The sequence below is a fragment of the Chinchilla lanigera genome, unplaced genomic scaffold (genome assembly GCF_000276665.1).
Source record: "Chinchilla lanigera isolate Chin_1 unplaced genomic scaffold, ChiLan1.0 scaffold00030, whole genome shotgun sequence".
NCBI lineage: Eukaryota > Metazoa > Chordata > Mammalia > Rodentia > Chinchillidae > Chinchilla > Chinchilla lanigera.
Window position 1 is genome coordinate 19,424,276 of NW_004955431.1, and position 20,499 is coordinate 19,444,774.

A 20,499-nucleotide genomic window follows, 5' to 3' on the forward strand; every position below is an offset into this window, starting at 1 on the left:
GCAACTGGTTTTAAACACTCTGTCAAGACTTTTAGAAAGTGCTTTGCTTCCAAAAACATTTGCTAGTGGCAAATGGTATGATTCTTCAATAAGCACATCAGCAATATTATTTTTGAAGCACAGAAAGTGCTGAAATAGCACATTTGTAAAATAACTGCACACTAATCAGCTCAGTACATCTACATTTTAGCACTTAGTTGCTCAAAAATCTAAGGGAGCTAAAAGAAAAACACTGAGGTAGACTGACAATGAAAGTTCAGGAAACTAGAACAACATCTGGCTACTTATATGCATGGGTGAATGTCGCATTTGGCGGGCAGCTTTTAAGACTGCTCTAAGATCCATGATAACCTCTGTGCTTGCCTCGTCTTGCTATTTTTGTTGGTTAATTTAGTTCACATCAAGACTAAGGAACAAGCGGGCGTCCCTCTGGGAGCTCATACCTAATTTAAATTAAGGACCCTCCATAGCTTCCTGGCCCCCCAGCATGCGGAGAGCCCCAACTGAGAACTGGTGCAGAAGCACAGCAGCGATGAAGGAAACAACAGAAATGCCACAGAGGGAAGGGGCAGAAATGTGAGGCAGGAACAGAGCACAGAAGGCAAAGCCTCTCTTCTCCATCCGATGGAAATTAGGAGAAACCCAAAGCAGAGCGCTCGGAGAGTCGGCTCACAGAGAGAAATTTAAGTTAGGTCGCCACAGATCAGTTATGCTGGCCAAACATGTTACTGTAGTAAAATGGCTTCTCACCACTAGGATGGCTTTTGGATATCCGTTATAAATACTGTTGTGCTTTGCTGAGACATATTACATATGAAACCCGGAAAATACACCAAGAATGTATTTTGCTTTTGATACAAAACCAAAATACTGCTACAGACTTGCTTCCTAAGCGGTGGACGATAAATCTGGCCATCAAATATACTTCCCGTTTCTTCACATAGAGCCCTTAGAAATGACACATCCTTCAGGAATGCCAGACACGATGCCAGTTCTAAGGCCACCTCGGGGTTACATCATGACACACGCAGGCATGCTGATGGGTCAGAAGCTCGGTAGCACTAACTCTTGGAGATACACCTTATTAGCCTTGTCAGGGTGCTAATAAATCTCCACTACAGGTGCGCCTGCCCAGGCCTGCCTCCTTACCTTTCATATGGGGGAGGAAGTGGTGTCTGAAGGGGGGGTTGGGGCGTGAGTCGCCGTGGGCGGAGCTGAAGCTGCTGGTGCGCAGGTGGGACAACCTCTGCACACCAGGAGACAAGAGCTCTGGGCCGCAAGGACGGGGCAGGGTGAGGGAGACAGAAAACAGCACAAATTAACACAGGAGCAGGGACAGTGGCATCGTTCCAAGGGAAGAAAATAAAGAGCGTTAATTAGGAATCTGAAAAAGGAGGAAGGAAAAAGCGTTACAACTGCGCCCGCGGAGAACGAGGCCAAGAGGGCAGAATCTGCAGGCAGAGCAGGGGCGCACAGAGGCACCCTGAGAATAAATGGCTGTGGGGAGGAGGAAGGGTCCCCACGACATTCTCTGGTAGGACGACACATCATGTAGACTCAACGAAAGCTGTTGTTTTTTTTAAAAGCACCAAACAAACAGAACCCACTGACATGCATGTAATAAATGACCATCACTTCAAGAAACTTGAAAAGAAGGACTTCTATGGAAGGGTCAGTTTTTTTTGTTGGGGAGGGGTACCAGGAATTGAACTCAGGACCTTGCACTTGCCAGGCAGGCGCTTGTGCCACTGAGCTATATCCCCAGCCCAGGGTCAATTTTTTTTCTTTTTTAAACTGTATACCTATCCCTTTAGAAATCATTTTATTTCACCTACATAGAAGAAAACCCTGTGTGTATTCCTTAAGAGACAAAGCTATATACGATCCTGACAGCTGTGTGTGGAAATGCTGGGGATGGAAAACGCAGCCTCTCGGAGGGAAGGAAGGACCAGTAAAATGGAACTCAGACCCAGAGGATGGAAGCTGCCGTCTGGTATTCAGAATTTAGTGGCTGACCCTTTGGGATCACAAGTAGGATGCAAGTTCTGTTTTGGAAGGGTAGGCCTCAAAAATTACTGTAAAGCCTAAACACATGGTGTCTGAATATATGTAAGATGAATACGAAAGGAGAGTTCTGAACACTCCCCTGGCTTCAGAACCATGACTGGAAGGGATAAGAACTTCCTACTGCTCACTAAGGACAGGAGCTTTTAGGAGAAGCACTGTGGCTGGTCGGCCACTCTCTCTCTGTTAAGGGGTCTCGGGAAGTGTCCCTGTAGCCCACCCACTCTAAGGGGTGGGGACTCAGTGATCTCAGCAGATGGACACACATGTGGCGGTGGTATAAGCATTTCTATCACTGAGAGAGATGGTGGCTTAAACTGGGACCCATGTCTGGGCATGAATAAAATGAGTATAGGCGTGCATTAAAAAGAAGGAAATATCCTGAAAACTTTGATTTAATATAATCCAGTAGATACTAATGAATATATATATGTGTACAGCTGGAGAAACAGATACATTACTGAAGGATACTATATCTTCAATCGTTTGTGTTAAATCCATGACTTTAAGGAGAACATTGTAGCCTTGTTTACATCGTTAATTTCTTCTGTTTTACTTCCTGTACATTTTGTTAAAAAGTTAACACTGAATGAATCTGTGCTCATCAAGCTGGCCTGAAGCAAGAAGCTTACAATGAAGTCTTCAGAGAGGTATATCATTACCAAGTTTGTTTAGAGGCCAAAATCTCTCGTAGGATGGTTTCTGAAGAAATCCTGGATCTGCAGGGGCACTTCATCCATCTGCTGCACACACACACATGACCGCACTAAGGGTCACAGGGGTGAAATTCTCTGCAGATAATGGTCAACTGACATCTCCTAACTATGTGATATTCTTGATGGCAGTCCATCCTTGAGGTTTTTACGTTTCCCAAATCTAATTCAAAATCCTGGGGCTGGAAGTTACCTCAGAAGTTACCTAGTACAATCCCAAGTCTTCCTTCTAGAAGCTCCTTAACTGAGCATGCTTAGTAACCCTTGTGTCTGGATAGGGGTATTATATGTATATATTTTTGTAGAGGGAATCGAACTCAGGACCTTGTGCTTGCTAAGCAAGGTGCTGTGCTGCTGAGCTATATCCCTGGCCCGCGGACAAGGGTATTATAAACTGGTCAACAAATGGCTAATATTGGATTTTAGATTATATTGAGCTGCCTAAAAAGGACATACAATTTTTTCCTTTGGAAATCTTCATTTTAAGTCTCAAAGTGATGACATGTCCAGTAAGGGGAAAAAAAATCTCCTTTGCTTCCAGTACTTCACTAAGTGTTTTTTAATCAATTAAAATCAAAATAGCCACAGCAGGACTGATATTTCAGGAAAGCTGTAATACAAAATACAACTGGATACCAATTCTCATTTTGTTCTAGGAGTGGGGTAGAAATATTAGCAGTCAGATTTTTCAATAAGCTATCAGTAGAGGGGGGAAAGACACACCGAGATGCAGCTCATGACGTGGAGTAGAACCCAGGAAGAGCAGCCCTTACCAGGTCTGTGGAAATGCTGGGGTGAGCGTGATGTGGTCGGAGTGTAACTGTGGCGGCTGTACACCGGGGAGTTGATGGAGCCCTGGCTGGTGGACCGGTGGATCATCCGATCCCGAACATCCTGGTAGCCCTGCAGATAAAGTATGAGAAACTGTGAGCACAAAACACATCAGACCTGTAGCATTTCCCAGCAAAACCTAACCCACAACTCTGCTGAGAAGTGATCATGTCTACCTGTTTGTTTTTATAGGGGGGGTGAGTTTCATAAATATGTACACTTTGCCAGCATTCGGTGGCTAATGCATTTTGGTTTCACAGTCCTTGGATCTAAAATTTTAAGATGTAAAATTATAAATTCCAATCCTCACAGAACTGTAGGAAGAGGTAATTCCAATGAGCACATTTATATGTGTTTTCCAGCTTTACAAAGTATGTCCACCTATATCAGGTGTGCATGTCAGTCCCTTCCTGAAGTAGACACAGGCTCCATGCTGGTCACAGACTCCCACCAGGTGCATGGCTAGGACAGGTGGGGTTCACTTCAGAACTGGCATCCTGATGCTACTCCTGCCCGTGACTCTGACCACCAACCCACAGCACCTAGAATACTGATCTGGTGACATTTTGTTCCCAGAGAACAAGTTCGTAGTTGATTTATGGCCAGTAATTAAAATTCTTACCTTGGAAAACACAGGCTAAGAAAATAATTTAAAATGATCTCTCTTTTTTGGGACTGGGAATCAAACTCAGGACCTCATGCTTGCCAGGAGGCTCTGTGCCCCTGAGCTATATTCCCCAGCCCTTAAGAAGAATAATTTATTCAAAGACTTTTATAATACCAGTATTCATAAAGGCAAAAATGGATACTACAGCCAACAAGTTGGAGAATAATTAAATTATGACAAATCATAATTCAGTGGAATTTAATGATAGCACTAGTATATTGCTTATGTCTAACCCGGAAAAGGAGGTATTAGGTAATAGGCACAAAAACCCCAACCATATTAAACCATCAAAATCAGAAGAATACAATGAATATTTTATATTTGAGGAATCTGTTGTGCTGTGAAGTTTCTATTAGCACAATTAAAAAAGATTTTGAAAGATTGCACAAATAATGACTACATTAAAACCTCACTGAGCTAGGGTTATAGCTCAGTGGCACAGTGCCTGCCTGGCAAGCTCAAGCGCCTGAGTTTGATTCCAGTACCAAAAAAAAATAGATAAAATAAAACCTCATTAACCACAGCTTTGTAAAATCTAAAAGCAAGGAGCAAGGGCACTTTAGCTTTATCCTTACATTGCCTTAATAAATCGAATGATAACAAAACAAGAAGTCTGCAAGTGATGTGCCTCATCCTTACAATTGGTCAATAAGAGAAATTAATGCTTCCCAACTTCAGCTGTAAATTATTAGCATGGTAACAGAAATTAATTATTCATAGCACTCAGCCATAAACTATGGGAATATTGTGGATTTTTCCTATTTCAAATTACACAGAATCCCTAGATTAGCCTAGTTTTATAATGGAGTACCTAGACAGCTTCTTGGCTTTTAGGTCAGACAACTAATTTTATACCATCCTGAGTAAATATCCATGAAAAAAGTTCTGAGTCAGGTATCATGGGGCATGCTTCTAATCCTAGTAGTCTGGGAAGCTGAGGCAGGAGGATCTCAAGTTTGAGCTCAGTGGAGGCAATTTAGCTACTCAATGATACTTTATCTCAAAAAAAAAAAAAAAAAATCCAGGCATGCAGCCCAATGTGAAGGTCTGGACATTGAACCCCAGTGGTCCAGGGTTCAATCCTTGTACCCCCCCCAAAAAAGTTCTGTTTATGGATTGCATTAGGACCACTGTTCACCATTTCAGATAAGCTAATTTGTTAGGGCTCAGATCAATTAAGTGTAGACAAGGGCAGAGAGCCCTACACCAGACAGCGGCTTCAGTCCAGGCAGATATTGTCCCCACCACTTCAGAGGCCCGGGCTCAGGTTATGGGAGACCACTTCTACAGAAAGAAATGTACTGCTGTCTTACAGTCCTATCTTACAAAAGTAACCCCCGCATCCATTGTAAGGTCTTAGTATTTCTGCTTGGTGTTGTGTGATGCCCTTTTTCAAAAATTCCAAACCAGGCCAAGTCCAAGCAACTCCCCAATTCCACTCATTAGATGGTACTCACTTCTGCTGATGGAGTAGGAGACAAAGTCCGTGGAGACTGCAACAAAAGAGAGAACTCAAAGTCACGGTGTGCGAACTCTTTATTCGTTTAATTAGACTTGATCATCAGAATCAGCTGGAAACAGCGGCCTGCACATACACGCTGGCACCCGCTGCCTGCCCCTGTCCTGAGGGTTAGTGTGGAGTGGGCCGATGCTAAATTTTGACACAGTTCCTGGAGATTCTGGTGCACATTTCTGCCTAAGAACCACAGTTTTAGTAAATAACAGTGTCAATAGTGTTGTTAATTTAATAAATATATTGATGTCCTAGGTGACCACATGGGATAAATTGGAACTACTTTCCCCTGTGTAATTTGACTATGCTCAGCTTACTGCTGTGAGTTTCAGCATCTACAGAGACATAGGATTCTGCAAATGTAGTTTTTAAACTGTACGCACAGCGGTCACTGTAATATAGTTTATATGGCAGGTGTGACGGCACACGCCCAGTGTCGCCTCCTGGATCCCTCATCAACCTCACCTCCCGCCCCTCCCACCTTCCATCTTCCAGGCCACAGGCTGCCTTGGGGCCATCACAGGCCAAACCCTGTGTCGCCTCAGGGCCTCTGCACTTGCTGTCTCCTCCACAGCCCATTCCTTCCCTGAGACACCTTCAGGGCTCCCACCCTACCCTGAGTGAGGTCTCCGTTCAAACACCCCTTCACACAGTGCCTTCTGTGACCCTCCTATTTAAAGAAGCGAACCCACACCAGCATGCTGTCTTCGTACTTGGCTGTATTTTTCACCATAGCACTACCTCCCTATGGAATTCTGTGATAGATCTGTTTATTTACTGTCTCCCTCATGGCGCTGCAAGCTCCGCAAGGGTTAGTAAGACTTCATTTTTAACTCTGTTCGCCAGTGATACGAGTTGTTCTTACATGTTAGATGCTCAATGAATATTTTCTAAGTGAAATGTTTATAACGATGATTATAATGCAAAGTCCTCTCAACTAGAAATGCAACCCAGACAGAGAATTCTGGGGAACACCTCCAGGGACAGATCTCTTAGTTTTAGAATTTGCATTCAGCTGGCAGACTCTCTTGCACTCCGCACTGTGGCCGGTCTCTGGGGCATCTCCTGCTGCGGGCAGGAGCCAGCTGTGCCCCTGCTCTGAAGGTGCGCTTGTGGATCCAGCCCACTCAAGCCTTCTGAAGGCATGGATGGCAACACAGAGCTTTAAGTTTACTCCTCCTGTGTCTCTAAAATGGCCATAGATGGATTCTATAAAAGGGGTTTTAATAACTAATAGAATAAATACAGCAATAGAATAGTTTGTAGTGTTTACTTTGTTGCCAGATCCACATGTTGAGGACTGAGCTCACTAATATGTCAGATTTCTGCTCCAAAGGGATATTCTCCATGCATCAAGAAAAACACAGGTCACTTTTTCAGGTTATGACTGTAACAAGTGTTGACTGTGAGCTGCCAGAGATGCAGTATAGCACACGCACCACTAGGTGGCACTACATGAAAATGAATCTCACTTCCCAGAGCTATGCTTTGGAATATCCCCAGATCGCAAAAGAAACAAAGAGAATACTATATAATTATAAATAAACATAATCATAAACCAACCAATATTATATGTATACAGCAGAGAACAAATGAAATAGATTCATATTTTCATGCCTTTTCTTCATCTCATTAAGCCTGAGAAGCACTGTGATACTTTAGGCTTCATCTTGGCTGAATGGCTGAATAGAGTCCATTACCTGGGTAACACCTCTCTCAATGGAATTGAGTCTGTCTATAGATGATTCCAGTTTTAAAATGAAAGAGGGGGCTGGGCTAATAGCGCATGTGCCTGGCCTGCTTGAGGCTCTGGGGTTAACCCCTAGCATCACAAGAATAAAAAGCGAAAGGGGAAGAAAGCAGAATGGGTTCAATAGATGGGGGAAACAGACCAGAGCCCAAGAGACCTGGGTAGGAGGTTAACAGTGGGGGATCCCCAGCCTCCCCTCCCTGGGAAGGGAGCCAAAGGGCCAGAGAAGCTCTTGTCCAGCCGCGGAGGGGTGCACAGGCTGAGCACAGACCAGCCCCGAGAGGACAGGTAACAACTGCAGCAGCTGTCATCTGCTAAGCATTTACAAGCATGGTGACCCCTGGGCTGAGCCAGGTAATTTGATTCCATAACCCTTGCTCTTACCACTGCGCTATACTACTGGTCCATTCCAATTTTTCTTTTCTGGAACATTCTAATTGCATTAAACTGCTGAACACGGCAGCTACCAATATGTAGGGGGTATGTTCTTTCTCTCCATGATCTCCACAAATATACTGCCAACTTAGGTCAAGACCGAGACCCCAGAACACCCTCCTTCCCCTGTCAGTTTCAGCATCATCTTAGCATAAGGCCCAATTATTTCACACCTGACTGAGCCGTCACCATTGCTTTATGTGCAGTTAGCAGACTCCACCCCCCTTTTGGACCTCCCTCAGGGCTGTAGTCATGTGATAGGTTTTTGAATACTTTAAAGAACCTGGTATGGAAATCTGCAAATAGTAGGCGATAGAAAGACTGATTTAAATGCTACACACAGGATGAAAACGAAAGTGAGCTGTCACAACCACTGGAGACTGATTACCTCTCCAAGGCTCTGCCTCTCCTGTTTGTCATCGTAGCCCGAAGTGTAGAAAGGCTCATAAGTAATGAGGTCTGGACGCTCGATGTCATAGATTGCCTTGACCTTGGGAATGGCTGCTAGGTCTTTGTAATCCAGGATTTCATTGTCTACTTTTGCCTGTTAAAGTTGAACAGAGAGAAAAGTTACTCTGCAGTCTTATTTCTCTGAGAAACTATGCGAGTGCTTTTAAAGTCTTGTTTAAAATGTGAAGACCTTTAAAACAAACCAGAACACCAGGCTTAGCATGGTCATACTCTTCAGAAAACTGCCAATGTACATCACCTGTCAATTACTTTTTAAGATTATCAAAAGCTTAAGAGAAAGTATGTAGAGAGCTCATTAACTAGAGAAATGTGTAAATATTAAGGATACTCTCTGAAATTATACTGAAGAAAGAAATCTCAAACAGGTGGTCAAAAAATCCTCCCGGATGGCTAAAAACAAGAACGGCATATTTAATGAAGCAGTTAAATACCTTTATGTCAGGATTTAAGAGTAGCCAGTAGTAGTCTTATAAATGTATAATGAACCCCAGGTGTCTATATGCAATTAGGTACAATAATTTAAGTCTTGCTTCATACTACTGTATTTTGAGGTCATCTTTTGGTGAGATGACCATATATAAATTTAATTACCTGAAGGAAGACATGATTGAGACAACTGATGCACAAAAATGAAAACTGGATTCCATAACAATTAGAAATCATTTTGGAATAGCTTCTATCATCCATCCAATTATTCCAATTCTCAAACCCACCTGCCCTAGAAGCGTCCCTCCCAGAAGCAGATACTTACATAGATAGTATGGCCCGGTGAGCCAGGGATGCTGGACCCGGGTCTAGAATAAATACTTTCAGAGGAGGTCCTGGTAGGCTGTAAAATAAACGTCACTGGTCAGAGTCCAGACAAAGGCTTTGGAATCAAGAGTGACGTGGGTCCCTATGTTTTACTAAAAAAACTAAGCTAGTTAAAAAGGAGAGCTCTGTGACCTGTGTCACATGAAACCAAAACACAACCCAGAAGGAAAGGCCATGAAAGCCAGCTGTGGCGTTTGGCTTTGAAAGTGCATTTGAGGCTCCCTTGGTCCCGTACCCGCAGCCCCTTAAGCGTGTCTCCAGGCTATCCATTTCCATTCCTGCACACCAGCCCCAGCAACTGTCACCGCCTCTGCTGCTCGGGACCATGCAGCGGCCTCCCGTGGTTCCAGTTCTCAAGACCCCGCCTTCTTCAGATCCTCTCTCCCCTCTGATGCCCAGTGGGTCTTTGAAGAGAGATCTGCTAAGAACAACTTGTCTTGAGCCAGGTGTGGTGGCGCACACTTGCAATACCAGCACTCGGGAGGCTGAGGCAGGAGGATCATTGCAAGTTCAAGACCAGCCTGGGCTACAAAGTGAGCTCAAGGCCAGCCTGAACTGCATAGCAAGACCCTGTCTCAAAAAGACAAAGAAAAAAAAAAAGAACAACTTGTCTGTCAATATCCTGCCTTTGGCTTCAGCGTCCACTAAGAATAGAAGAATAAACCCCCGGCCTGGGAACCCCGTCCCTGCTTTTGTTTCCCCCCTTGTTCCTTATCACCCATCAGTTTGCAGGACAAGGTGCACAGCCCCCCTGCCTCCGGGGTCTCCTCCTGGCCTCTCTCCGCCTCAGAGGCTCTTAACCCAGCTTCCCCTCTTTGATTGTTTCTCCTTCTTCAATCACGGCTTAAGTATCACCTTCTCAGAGAGCCCTCCCTGATCTTCAGCCCCCAAGAGTGAGTTCTCTCTCGCTGTGTCATTCTTATTTTTTTTCCCTTCATGAGTAGGACTGCACAACGATGTATTTACTGGTTTTCTTGCAGCGTGTCTGTCCCCTTCATACACTCTGGTTGTGATCTCTGCCCTCAGAGTGTTTTTCACTGCTGCATGTACCCGTGCTTTGCACAGGAGGCAGAAACGGAGTGAATAAACTGCAGTTTATTTGTACTTGACTGATGCTGTGAGCTTAGCCACGCGGGGTCACCAAGGGCAGGGTGGTGGGGAGCCTCTGACAAGATGGAAGTAACTGAATTTCATAATAATACTTGGAAAACCATGAGAGTGAGCGCTGGTTTTACCAGTGAGATGGGAGGGAAATGTACAAACTAGGATCAACTGCCTCCCATCCCTGCTGGGCATACTCTGGAAAGCTCTCCAGAGAAAACCCAAGGCCTAGTTTTAGAAGACTTCCTCATGTCAGTGCAGCTATTCCCTGAAGAGTTCAACTTATAGTACTGCTACAGGAACAGGGAGCTCTCTCTTTAGGACTGACAGGACTCCTTGAATGTGAGTATAATTGAGCCAAAAGAACACCTGAGACACAGGTGTAGCATCACTGAGTAATTCACACCTGAACACAATGAACACACACATCTGGCCAGTGTGAGGCAGGCAGCGGTTAGACTCACTTTCAAATCAAGCCCTTGCCAGAGGATTGCGATTAATCATCCCTGGCCAATGTGTCAGGCATCTCAGGGATACCTGGGTGGGTGGCAGGGGAAGAAATCACATGTGTTCAGGTGTTGCTGCATCTGGCCCACTGTTTGGGCCTTCCTCCCCTGGAGGTTGTTATGGTCAATACACTGTGTCAACTTGAGGAGTCTGGAAGCTTAACTAAGTGACTCAGCAGTTCTACATCCTGGGGTGAAAAGAACATGCGCTTACTGCTCTATGATGTTGTTCATTGCGTCAACTTGAGAAGTTTAGCAGGTTAACTATGTGACTCGGGTCCTTACTTTGTATTCATCCTGAGCCTGTGCAAGAGGAAGGCACAGAGATGGTGTGGGCGTAGAGGACCACCCGCCCCCTCAGGGCTGGTAGGCTGCATACAATAAAAGGGAAATGAGGAAGGACTGCTTGCTGGTTCTTCTGAGGCGCTCTAGTCTTTGCCCTCAGCTTGGTCATCTCCTGGCTTATGGTACACACTGTTTGGCTTCTGCCTGGGACTCTTCAGCCTTCCGGTGTGGACTCTTTGGCCTTCGATGTAGATTCTTCACCATTCTGTCACAGACCCATCAGCCTCCTGGTACAGACTTGCACGGACACTGCAGTGAGCTCCAGGCCTGGGACAGGGCTCTTCAATCTCCAGTGTGCAGACACCCTCTGCATGCTTCCTCATCCAACTCTGTGGCCGTTGTAAGCCAAACTTGTACTTTCTTATACATTTCAATATCTTGTGTTATATCTGTCCCTGACTGATACATATGTCTTCTTCCAATTGTGACTGGAATCACTATTTTCCAGTAATAAACTAGTCTCAATATGAGAAACAGAAAGGGATTCATATAACACTACTTAAAAGACCAATTTCAACCATTTGCTAATCTTCCTAATCAAAACACAACCTTCCTTTCAAAAGAGATGCCACTCCCTGCAAAAGCTGAACCAATATCCATCCATGTCTGTGGGTAATGATTAAATACAGCTAGTCATTCAGTTCCAAGTGGCCAGCACCTAATATTTGCCAAACGTGACATCAAAGTGAAACCTCTTCAGCATCAACCCAGGGTCATCAACAGCAGCGATGTTTCACTTAGGTTGTGGCAGGCCATGTCCTAGCTTTGCTTGCAATTAATCTGCTCAGTAACCCTATGACATAGGTATCAGCCCACTTTACAGATGAGGAAGTATGAGTGCTGTGAGCTGCAGAGGTAGAAATGGGGCGAGTCAGGATTTGAACCCACACACCTGAGGTCCAGGCCCCTGCACTCTGCCCCTGCATTCCATCTGTGTCCCTATGCTAAGGTAAGTGCATTCCTTTGTTTCCCAACAACACAGCTACAGGGCAAAGAGAGTGAAAGCAACGGAAGCATTGAGATCAGTGGCTGAAAGGAATGCGAGATCACCGGAAGTATTTTTACTTACTTCCAGGGCAGGTGGGGAAAGGGACGGTGTGCTGCAGGAGGGGCACAAGTCTTCAGTGACTGAAGCTGCCATGACAAGGGCCTGTGCTCGTTAACCAGCATTTGGGACACGGCGCAAAAAGCCGAAGTGCATGTTGGAGCCTTGGCGCCCCTCGCATGTTACTCGTCCCCGCTTTTATCAGTGTGGGTGAGGGGCGCTTTCTACCTTTCTAGTAACGATGTCCCCGAGGGCTCTGAAGGTGTGGTTCACGCCAATAAGAATCCGGCTGAGACCAACCTGAGCATGCGCAGAGAGGGGCCCCTATGTTCTCTTTCAGGGATCAGAACTCCGCAGAAAGAAAGGTCCTGCGGCTGAACTAGTCTGTTTTGGTTCAGCCCCTCCCCTCTTCCTCCTGGACTCCTTATCCTGTGAGTTGTGCAGGTTTCTGTAAAGCACTCCTCTTGTTTATTTGCTAAGAACACTGTTGGGCTAACGGTTTTTGAGGTTATTTAATAATATCAATTTTTGCTAAGCTCCATTTGATTCTTTAAAGGGTTTCTGATCTAAAGCACCCCCTACTTGTGTATACCCACCCCTGACTTCTTTGATTCCAAAAGAAATACTTTAGATTTTTACAGTGGGACAGTTTTCCATGTTAAGTCCACTGGTCACCAAATCTGCCAGCATGCTTAGAATGGCTGTTAGGCCTCAGCCTCCCGAGGGACAGGGATGCCGGGTGTGTGCCACCCTGACTGGAAGCTGCTCTTTCTCACTGAACTCACCACTTCCCCTAGTTTATTTTTGCTTCATTCTGACCATTTAACTTTCTGTAGGTTTCTTACAGATGGGCTGAGCTACATTCCTGCTTGTCTAATTCCTTACAGTGGCCCACCTGTATCTTCCTGCCTACATTAAAATAATAGGATAAAACACAATCACACATAGTAGAAAACGGAGTAGGGGAGTTAAAGGCTAGCTTCAGAGTCAAATAACTCAGTTCAAATCCACACTCTAACAGTTTTGTGTGATGTTGCATTGAGTTTTTCTTTTAACTTTCTTGAGCTCAGCTCTCCATTTATAAAGGAGGGTCGAAAATATCACCACGAACTACTGGTCCTTGGTAGGGTGAAATGGCGTAATGCCTATCAAGCTCCAGGCACTTTGCCAGGTACTAGGCGAGGGGTCAGTATTTTCAGACATCTGACATGAGACCATTTCTCGGCTATTAATTTTCTGCTAACAAAGGGCAGCATTGCTTGTGCTTTGCTTCTCGTGGTAGAATATTCTTTTCAAATGTGCAGGACACAGAGGAGGCTGGCTATTGTTCTCCATGGCTATCGTGTTTGGACTCCTCCCACCAAGACTCAGAGAAGCAATTTATCACAGTCCACGGGGCAGCAGAGTCTGCCAGGGCTTGAGAACTACCCTTCCCCTCCTTGAGAACTCTCTGAAGTGACTCCGAACCCTCTTGCCGATAGTGACTTCCTGCCTGTCTTAACTGCAGTAATTACTGCCCTTCCACTTCTGGGTGGCAGTGACTTTGCACAGGCCTGTTTTATCCACCAGGACAGTTCTGGATCTGCTGCCTCTTGAACCGTGCGTGAGGTTTAAACAGTGTATAGGAACTGCCTGCTTTTTGCCATAGTCCTTAATGGCTTCTCAAGGATATTTGCTCAACTGGTGGAGATTAGAGGTCTCTCTCTTATGAAAGTAGTAAAATTACTTTTTAACGCTGAATAATTATCTTTGGGGTTTTAACCGTGAAGACTTAGAATTGTACATTCAATTGGAAACATGTTGAATTTTTAATTAACATCTTATTTTTTAATAAAAGAACCCCTTGTATTCTTCCTGCTATGGGTTCCACATGGATACATGACTTGCTGTTAGGACTAGCGTATCTTCAGGAGGCACAGAGCTGTCCTCTGACATACATAGGAGCAAAGAAAACTGGAACTCATCTCAACTTCAAAGTGTGAACTCACTCCCACGCGGCCTGCCTTTCAAATTCCATGGACTGTTCCTTCTTTATCATAATGTCACCTTCATGGCTGCAATAACACTACAGACAGATAGCCCACATTTCCATGTACAGTTGTACTTATTCAACCTAAATTACCATTTCCACCCATTCAGATGTCCAGGGTGGCCACAGTGACCTGGTGATTATGAACTGAACTGATGGACTCAATGGGCAAGAGGTCTCTGGAACTTTCCATAAGAGTTAGAAATTTACTCTTGTCTATATTACAGGTATAAAATATATACAGAGATGACTTCAAATATTATTCCTACCATTAGTCCCCTTCTGTCCTACAGGAGTAAGGCAACAGCAAAGTTTAACAGCTATGATAAACTGTTAAAAGCAGATGCAATTTGCTAACTTGTCTATAAGCACCTTTTTAAAAATAAAAACCCAACTTGAAAGTACAGATGGAAAAATTTAGTTATTTCTTTTGAAGTTCTCCTTGGGAACAATAACAACTGGTAAGGTGGAGTGGAAGTAGGAAGAGGGCAAAGTCAATAAATAAAAGATTATATATGGCTGGGATATTGCCAAGTATTTTGCCAATAAGATTAGGCAAATGGTTTAACCCTCATATTGGTGACAGGAAGAAAGGGACACTTCACTAAGAACTTTCTAGTTGGATGTGTGGTCCTCACTCAACCCCTCACGAAGGGGTGCTTTTTCTCTACATCTATTTCCCCAGCATACCTTCCCATATTTGCTTTTCATTTCAATGAACTTTTTATTTCTCAAAAAAAGGGGGCAGTGCTGGAAGCTCTGGCACACACCTGTAATCTCAGCTACTCAGGAGGCTGAGGCAGGAGGCTCACAAGTTCAAGGCCAGCTTGCGCAACTTAGTGAGACCTTGTCTCAAAATAAAAAAGGACTGTGAGTGCAGCTCAGGGGCAGCGTGCTTCCCCAGCAAGCCGTGAAACCCTGGGTTCAATTCCCAGTACCATATACATACAAAAGAGAAAACAAAAACCCAATCAAACAAACAAAAAACACAAACAAAGACAGTTCACTAGAAGACTAGTGGTTCATTTCAATAGAGAGAGAGAAACAGGCATTTAATCACTAGTCAGTAGGTAGCTGGTTGAAAAAGCACACCTCTCCTTGTTTTTCTCAGGAAATCCTTTCGAAGCTCTCTAGCTACCTTTTCATTGTTTCTTCCCCGTCAGCTTTGAACTTGTCAGTCTGCCCTACCATTTGGAAGCCGGTCACAGAAAGATTCACTGAAGGGGATCTTTGGATGTTCTTGTCACTCTTCAAATACTGACCATTCAAAACACTTACCAGAGCTCTGTCTATGAGTAAGCGGAGAAACGTCATGTTCCATTTATTTTCAATTATAGGTGCCCATGGCCCCTTGGGGAGCCCTGGAAAACTCTTTGTGCCTCTGCCCTATCCCCCCCAGCAGGAGCAGGGAAGCGACAACTACGTTCATCTAGTTTGCATTCATCCAAAGCCATGCTCTAGGAAGGTGAGCGCAACTACAGGCAAAGCACCAGATGGGCTCCATCTTGGGAACACCTACAGGATCACTACAACATGGGCGGCCAGTACCTTCTACCAAGTACTGCTGGGGTTGACAGTACCTGCCTTGAGTTTCTGTGGACGTTCACCAGACAAGGTGGTGATAACAGCTGCAGAAGAAGGAATATCTTAAAATTGCACACATCAGATGTAAGATGTAAGAAAAGAGTGAGACCAAATGCATTGGAAAAAAGGATTTGTGTTTGGAAAGGAAATAGGAAGGGCTCCGGACACACACGCTGTTTGCAGAGGCTCTTTCACAAGCTGCTGGCAGCCCTTATTGTGACCCAAAGGCCTGGTGTCTTACCACCTCTACATCTGACTGCCTGCGGAACTGCAAAGTAACACCTGGGAGGGGAAAACCTCCAAGTAAAGTGAAACTAGAAATAAAGCAGTACGAACAGTAGTGACACGATTAAACCCGTAACATGACTTCCTTGCTGTAGACACAGGTCTCTAAAGTAGCTCCTTTAAAGAATATATACACATGATATTTCTTTGGTATGCTGCAGATCTACAAGCACATACATTATATTATGAGAATGTCAGTTTCAAAAGAAAGAAATATCTCATGCCTAGTTTGTAGGTAAGTCAGCTTATGCTTTAGCCTTCAAAACTCCTTTGTAGAGCAAAGGCAGGCGACCCACTCCAGATTATTAAAAACTTGATTTTGGGAATACCAAGTGCACTGCCTACAATGAATTAAAAATGCTTAGTATGGAGTTTTACCTAGAGATCAAAACCACTGCAACCCACAAAAAACTTCCAAAGAAGTAAAACCAGAGTGCATTTTTCTTAGGTAGCTGCTTTCATCTTATTTTACCTGCAGCTCAGAAGATACAAAGGAGTGGCTTCTGAACATAAATAATAGACTAACTTTCCTCCTATAAATTTAACTTCCACTTCCAGCAGAATGACAGCTTTTTTCTGGGGCGCAGAGTACTGACTGTCCCTGCAAGGAGGTGAGTAAAATCGCCTGATCACTAAAGGTGCATAATTTTATGTGGTGAAGATGAGCTGCTGTGTAGGTCAAAGGACTTAAAAGATCAAAGCCTCTGTGAGCTGAGGACTGTGTTGTCTGCAGTCTTGGTGCATCGCCCCTCACTCCTTGTCACCAGTGGGAAAGGGAGGCCTTGTCAAATTGCACCTTTTCTCTGCCAGGTCCCAAGCTGTGTACAACTTTCTGTGGTGGAGCTAGAGCTGACTTCACTGATATTTATGGCTAGATAATGGGAATCAGGCGTCTCCTTTGAACAATAGGACAGGAAGAGAGAGGTTATTCAAAACACATTTCTCTCTCCTCCATATCTCTTAAGGGTCTGTGGCAAAAGAAAACAATTTCACACTTGATGATGACATCTTTCTTCAAGCCATGAAAACACATCTCTTGGCTATAGACTCAGGGAAACAAAATTTAACACTGAATTAAGAGTACACTGTTGGAAAAAAAAAAAAAAATCAAAAAAGCAACTTCCTGCCAGGTACAGGCACTAGGCTTGAGCAGCTTGCATTTGCAGTAGGGATGATCCTGGCCTGTTCCTCTGGGTTCATGAGACATACTGTGCTATGTGTGGGAACTCTGCCAATGGGACTGGGCTTTAAAACTGATTGGACGGAGATCCTACACAAGTCCAAGCCGGGGTGCATCCCAGCACCGCGGTCCAACACCAGGCCCCGAGGCCCAGAGTTCGTGGCCGTCTTGCTGGGTCGGGCCTGTCTAGCTTTGAGGACGCGGCTACGCCTGTCTGGCTTTATTCTACAGGTGGACAAACAAGGGGGCTGAACCTAAATGGCCTCTTCCCACTCTACAGTTCTATACTTCTGTCTTTCAAGTCATTTAAAGAAAGAACATGATGTTTTAATAAAAACAGACAGGAACACGAAATTTTCTCATCCTCAGGGCAGCTCTGGCAGGCACAGAGGCAGGCGCAGGCGCAGAGGCTGCAAACAGTTCTGTGCTGCGGCCCTGAGCCGGCAGCAGGGATGCCAGGCCAGACGGGTATCATCTTGGCCAGTGTGGGAGGACGGGAAGCCGCCTGCGGTGTGCCAGGCCAAGGTTTCTACTGGTTTCTTAGGGACCCTGAAGAAGACGAAGTCAGGCATGGAATCTAACCTCCTGCTTGGCCGTTCCTATGGCGAGTCACAGAGGGGTCAACCCCCACCCGTGGGCCCCGGCAGGGCCTGCTGTTCTCTTCCTCGTCTCCATCCGGGGTCCCCGACAAGGGCCTCAGCCAGCATTTAAGACTCTCTTTTTCTGGTGGGCCCATTTTCTCTCTTGCTGTTCCCTTATTTACAGTGGGCAGAACTGGACTGTGGGCTCACAGAAGCCTGCGTTCCAATCCCAGCTCCTCTCCTCACTGGTGAGGTGTCTCTGGGGAAGCGACCTAGAGACGATGGCCCTTCCTCTCAGTCTGCCTATGTGCAAAATGGGAATAAGTCGAGCCACCTCACGGGAATTATTTGAGGGAACACATGAGAATGCAGGTGGGCCCCCTGGCTTCCTCACAGTGGGGTGCCTGCTCTCACTTGTTCCCCAGCCCCAAACCTTCACTGTTCCTTTCTGGAGATAAACCACACCTTGCCCTGGCACTGCGTTCCCCAGCTCCCACTTTCTGTGTATTCATGGGGCTTACCCCTTGCTCCCTCATCTGCACACATTCAAATCTCGTCCAGCCTGCTTCTCACTGGAAGCGCCTTTGGGACCCGCCTGTCACCTGACATTGCACACCTGATTTCATGATCTATGCAACCCCTGTCCTGTGAGATTTCTGTCCTTTCTGGACATCACTTCTTTGCTTTTGCTTCACTGACAAGGCTAGATGTACAGTATCCAGCCCTGCACCATAGTTGGTGAATAAATGTGGGCACACAAGACCAAATGGCAGAGTCGCTTGTGCTGGCTTAAATCAAGACAATGCTTTTGGGCTGGGGATGTGACTCAGTGGTAGAGTTTTTGCCTTGTATGCACAACGCCCTGGGTTCTATCCCCAGCATCCCCACAACACACACACACACACACACACACACACACACACACACATATCAAGGGAAGACAATGCTTTAGCCCCTGCTGGGAAGAAAAGCTGCCCAAGTCAGATCATGAGGCACACTCATTGGGTGAGGAAAGCATCTGCCTTCTGTGGGAGCTGTGTAAGTTACGTGAGAAAAGCAGCTGGGAGATGGGGTGGGGAGGGGTGTGGGAGTGACGCAGGGGGACCACACATGTACAACAGAAGCCGGGGCCAGGAGAGCAACTCTAAGTCCTAGCCCCAACAAAGCGCCAACCTGGAGAGATGGAGACCGTCCTGTGCGGCGAATCAGACTTTTGGGATAAAAGAAATCAGATGGAGAACGATGAATGTTTGGTGGCTGCCATAAAAGATGAAAAGAGGGAAGAATAAACAAGATCCTCATTCAAAAACTACCAAAAAAAACAGAAAAAAAATCACCCATGGGAAAAACTAGTAAACACCAAGTGACATCATTTTAGTTGATGGGCATGTGCCAGGTTTAGGGGTCAATTTTGGGCCCCCATGAAGTGTACATTGAAGAGTCTTCAATTTATAGCAAATTTACCTACGTCCCCTACCCTCTGAATCCTCTGCATTTATTTTGGCTGGGATGTATTTATAGTATATGAAATGTAAGAAGGCAATAAAGTCAACTGGGACGTGTCTTACTTAAGGAGCTGCTGTTATAAACGCCCCATGAGTTCTTAAATATCAAGAATGTGGATTACTCAGTGGGGTTGCTCAAAGATTCTTCAAACATTTTCATTTTGCTATGGAAACTGCTCTACTGTGACATTCGTTGCAAGGCTTAGAAAGCTTGGCTCAAGACTTGTGTTTGTAGACACACCCTTAAGGGAGCACAAGACTTATTCCTCTGCTCAAAATCTACTCCCTCTATATCTCACCCCTATCAGCCTAGACCCCAACTCCAGACACATGGGATTCGCCTTTCTCTGAGGTGCACTCACCTCCGACTACTGGATTTCCCAAAGACCGTGAGCCAGAGGGCCGACCTGACCTCCCACATAGAAAGTGTTGAGATTAGGACAAGAGCTCTGGAATGCTTACTAAGGAGCAAAACAAGAACATCTTTTAGCCAGAATGAGTGAAATACTTCACAAGTTGTTTTCATAAGCTTCTCCAGAGAGTTCCATCAAGATGTGATCAAGAATGGTTTTTTTTTTCTTTCTTTAAATCATTTTAGGAACACTGTAGGGTTCACAAACTCAAGCTATCCTTACAGGAAAAAAAAAAGACACACATTTCATTCAGCCTGGCCTCATTAGCATTCCTTTCTTTATCTGGCAAAATACTTCATCAGGAATAAAGTAAAAATGATCACTGAAAAACTAAGCACCACTGCAGAAAGGGTGCAAACCACTGGCCTTGGGTGGTTTCTGGGCTGCAGCTTCAAGCTATGTTTTGAATTCCACACACCTAGGGTAAAAGTGACAATAAGCGCTATCTTTAATGTTCTCATATTTTATAAGATAACCTTGTTTCCCAAGCATCTAGGGTTCCTCCAAATTCCCACAGGCTAGTCTGTCTGGTTGATGAACTTCAGGAGCAGTTGTATATGTGCTTAAATTGAAGCTGTATGTCTGAAACACAGAGCAAAACCACCCCAGTATTGGTAGATGGTTTTTTCTTCTGCTATTCTTGTCTTTATTCAATTATTCTCAGAAAA

General features: G+C 44.9%; 1 protein-coding gene and 1 non-coding gene across 17 annotated transcripts in view; one reads left to right on the forward strand and one right to left on the reverse strand.

Moving 5' to 3' along the window:
• The window catches only part of Ablim1 (actin binding LIM protein 1), a 287,439-nt gene that overhangs the window by 27,140 nt on the left and 239,800 nt on the right, over nt 1-20,499 (reverse strand). For 6 of the 16 annotated variants that reach the window (XM_013515787.1, XM_013515789.1, XM_013515788.1 and 3 more), the window contains exons 9-14: nt 19,087-19,170; nt 9,196-9,273; nt 8,362-8,517; nt 5,733-5,768; nt 3,551-3,680; nt 1,150-1,269 (exon numbers count right to left, since the gene is read on the reverse strand). In XM_013515787.1, coding sequence (XP_013371241.1) covers nt 1,150-1,269; nt 3,551-3,680; nt 5,733-5,768; nt 8,362-8,517; nt 9,196-9,273; nt 19,087-19,170 — 604 coding nt within the window. The remainder of the gene's footprint in view (nt 1-1,149; nt 1,270-3,550; nt 3,681-5,732; nt 5,769-8,361; nt 8,518-9,195; nt 9,274-19,086; nt 19,171-20,499) is intronic. The other 10 variants (XM_013515791.1, XM_005387834.2, XM_013515786.1 and 7 more) reach the window with 3 other exon arrangements.
• Trnat-ugu lies at nt 18,729-18,800 on the forward strand. The gene has a single exon. It is a non-coding gene; the product is annotated as a tRNA-Thr (tRNA).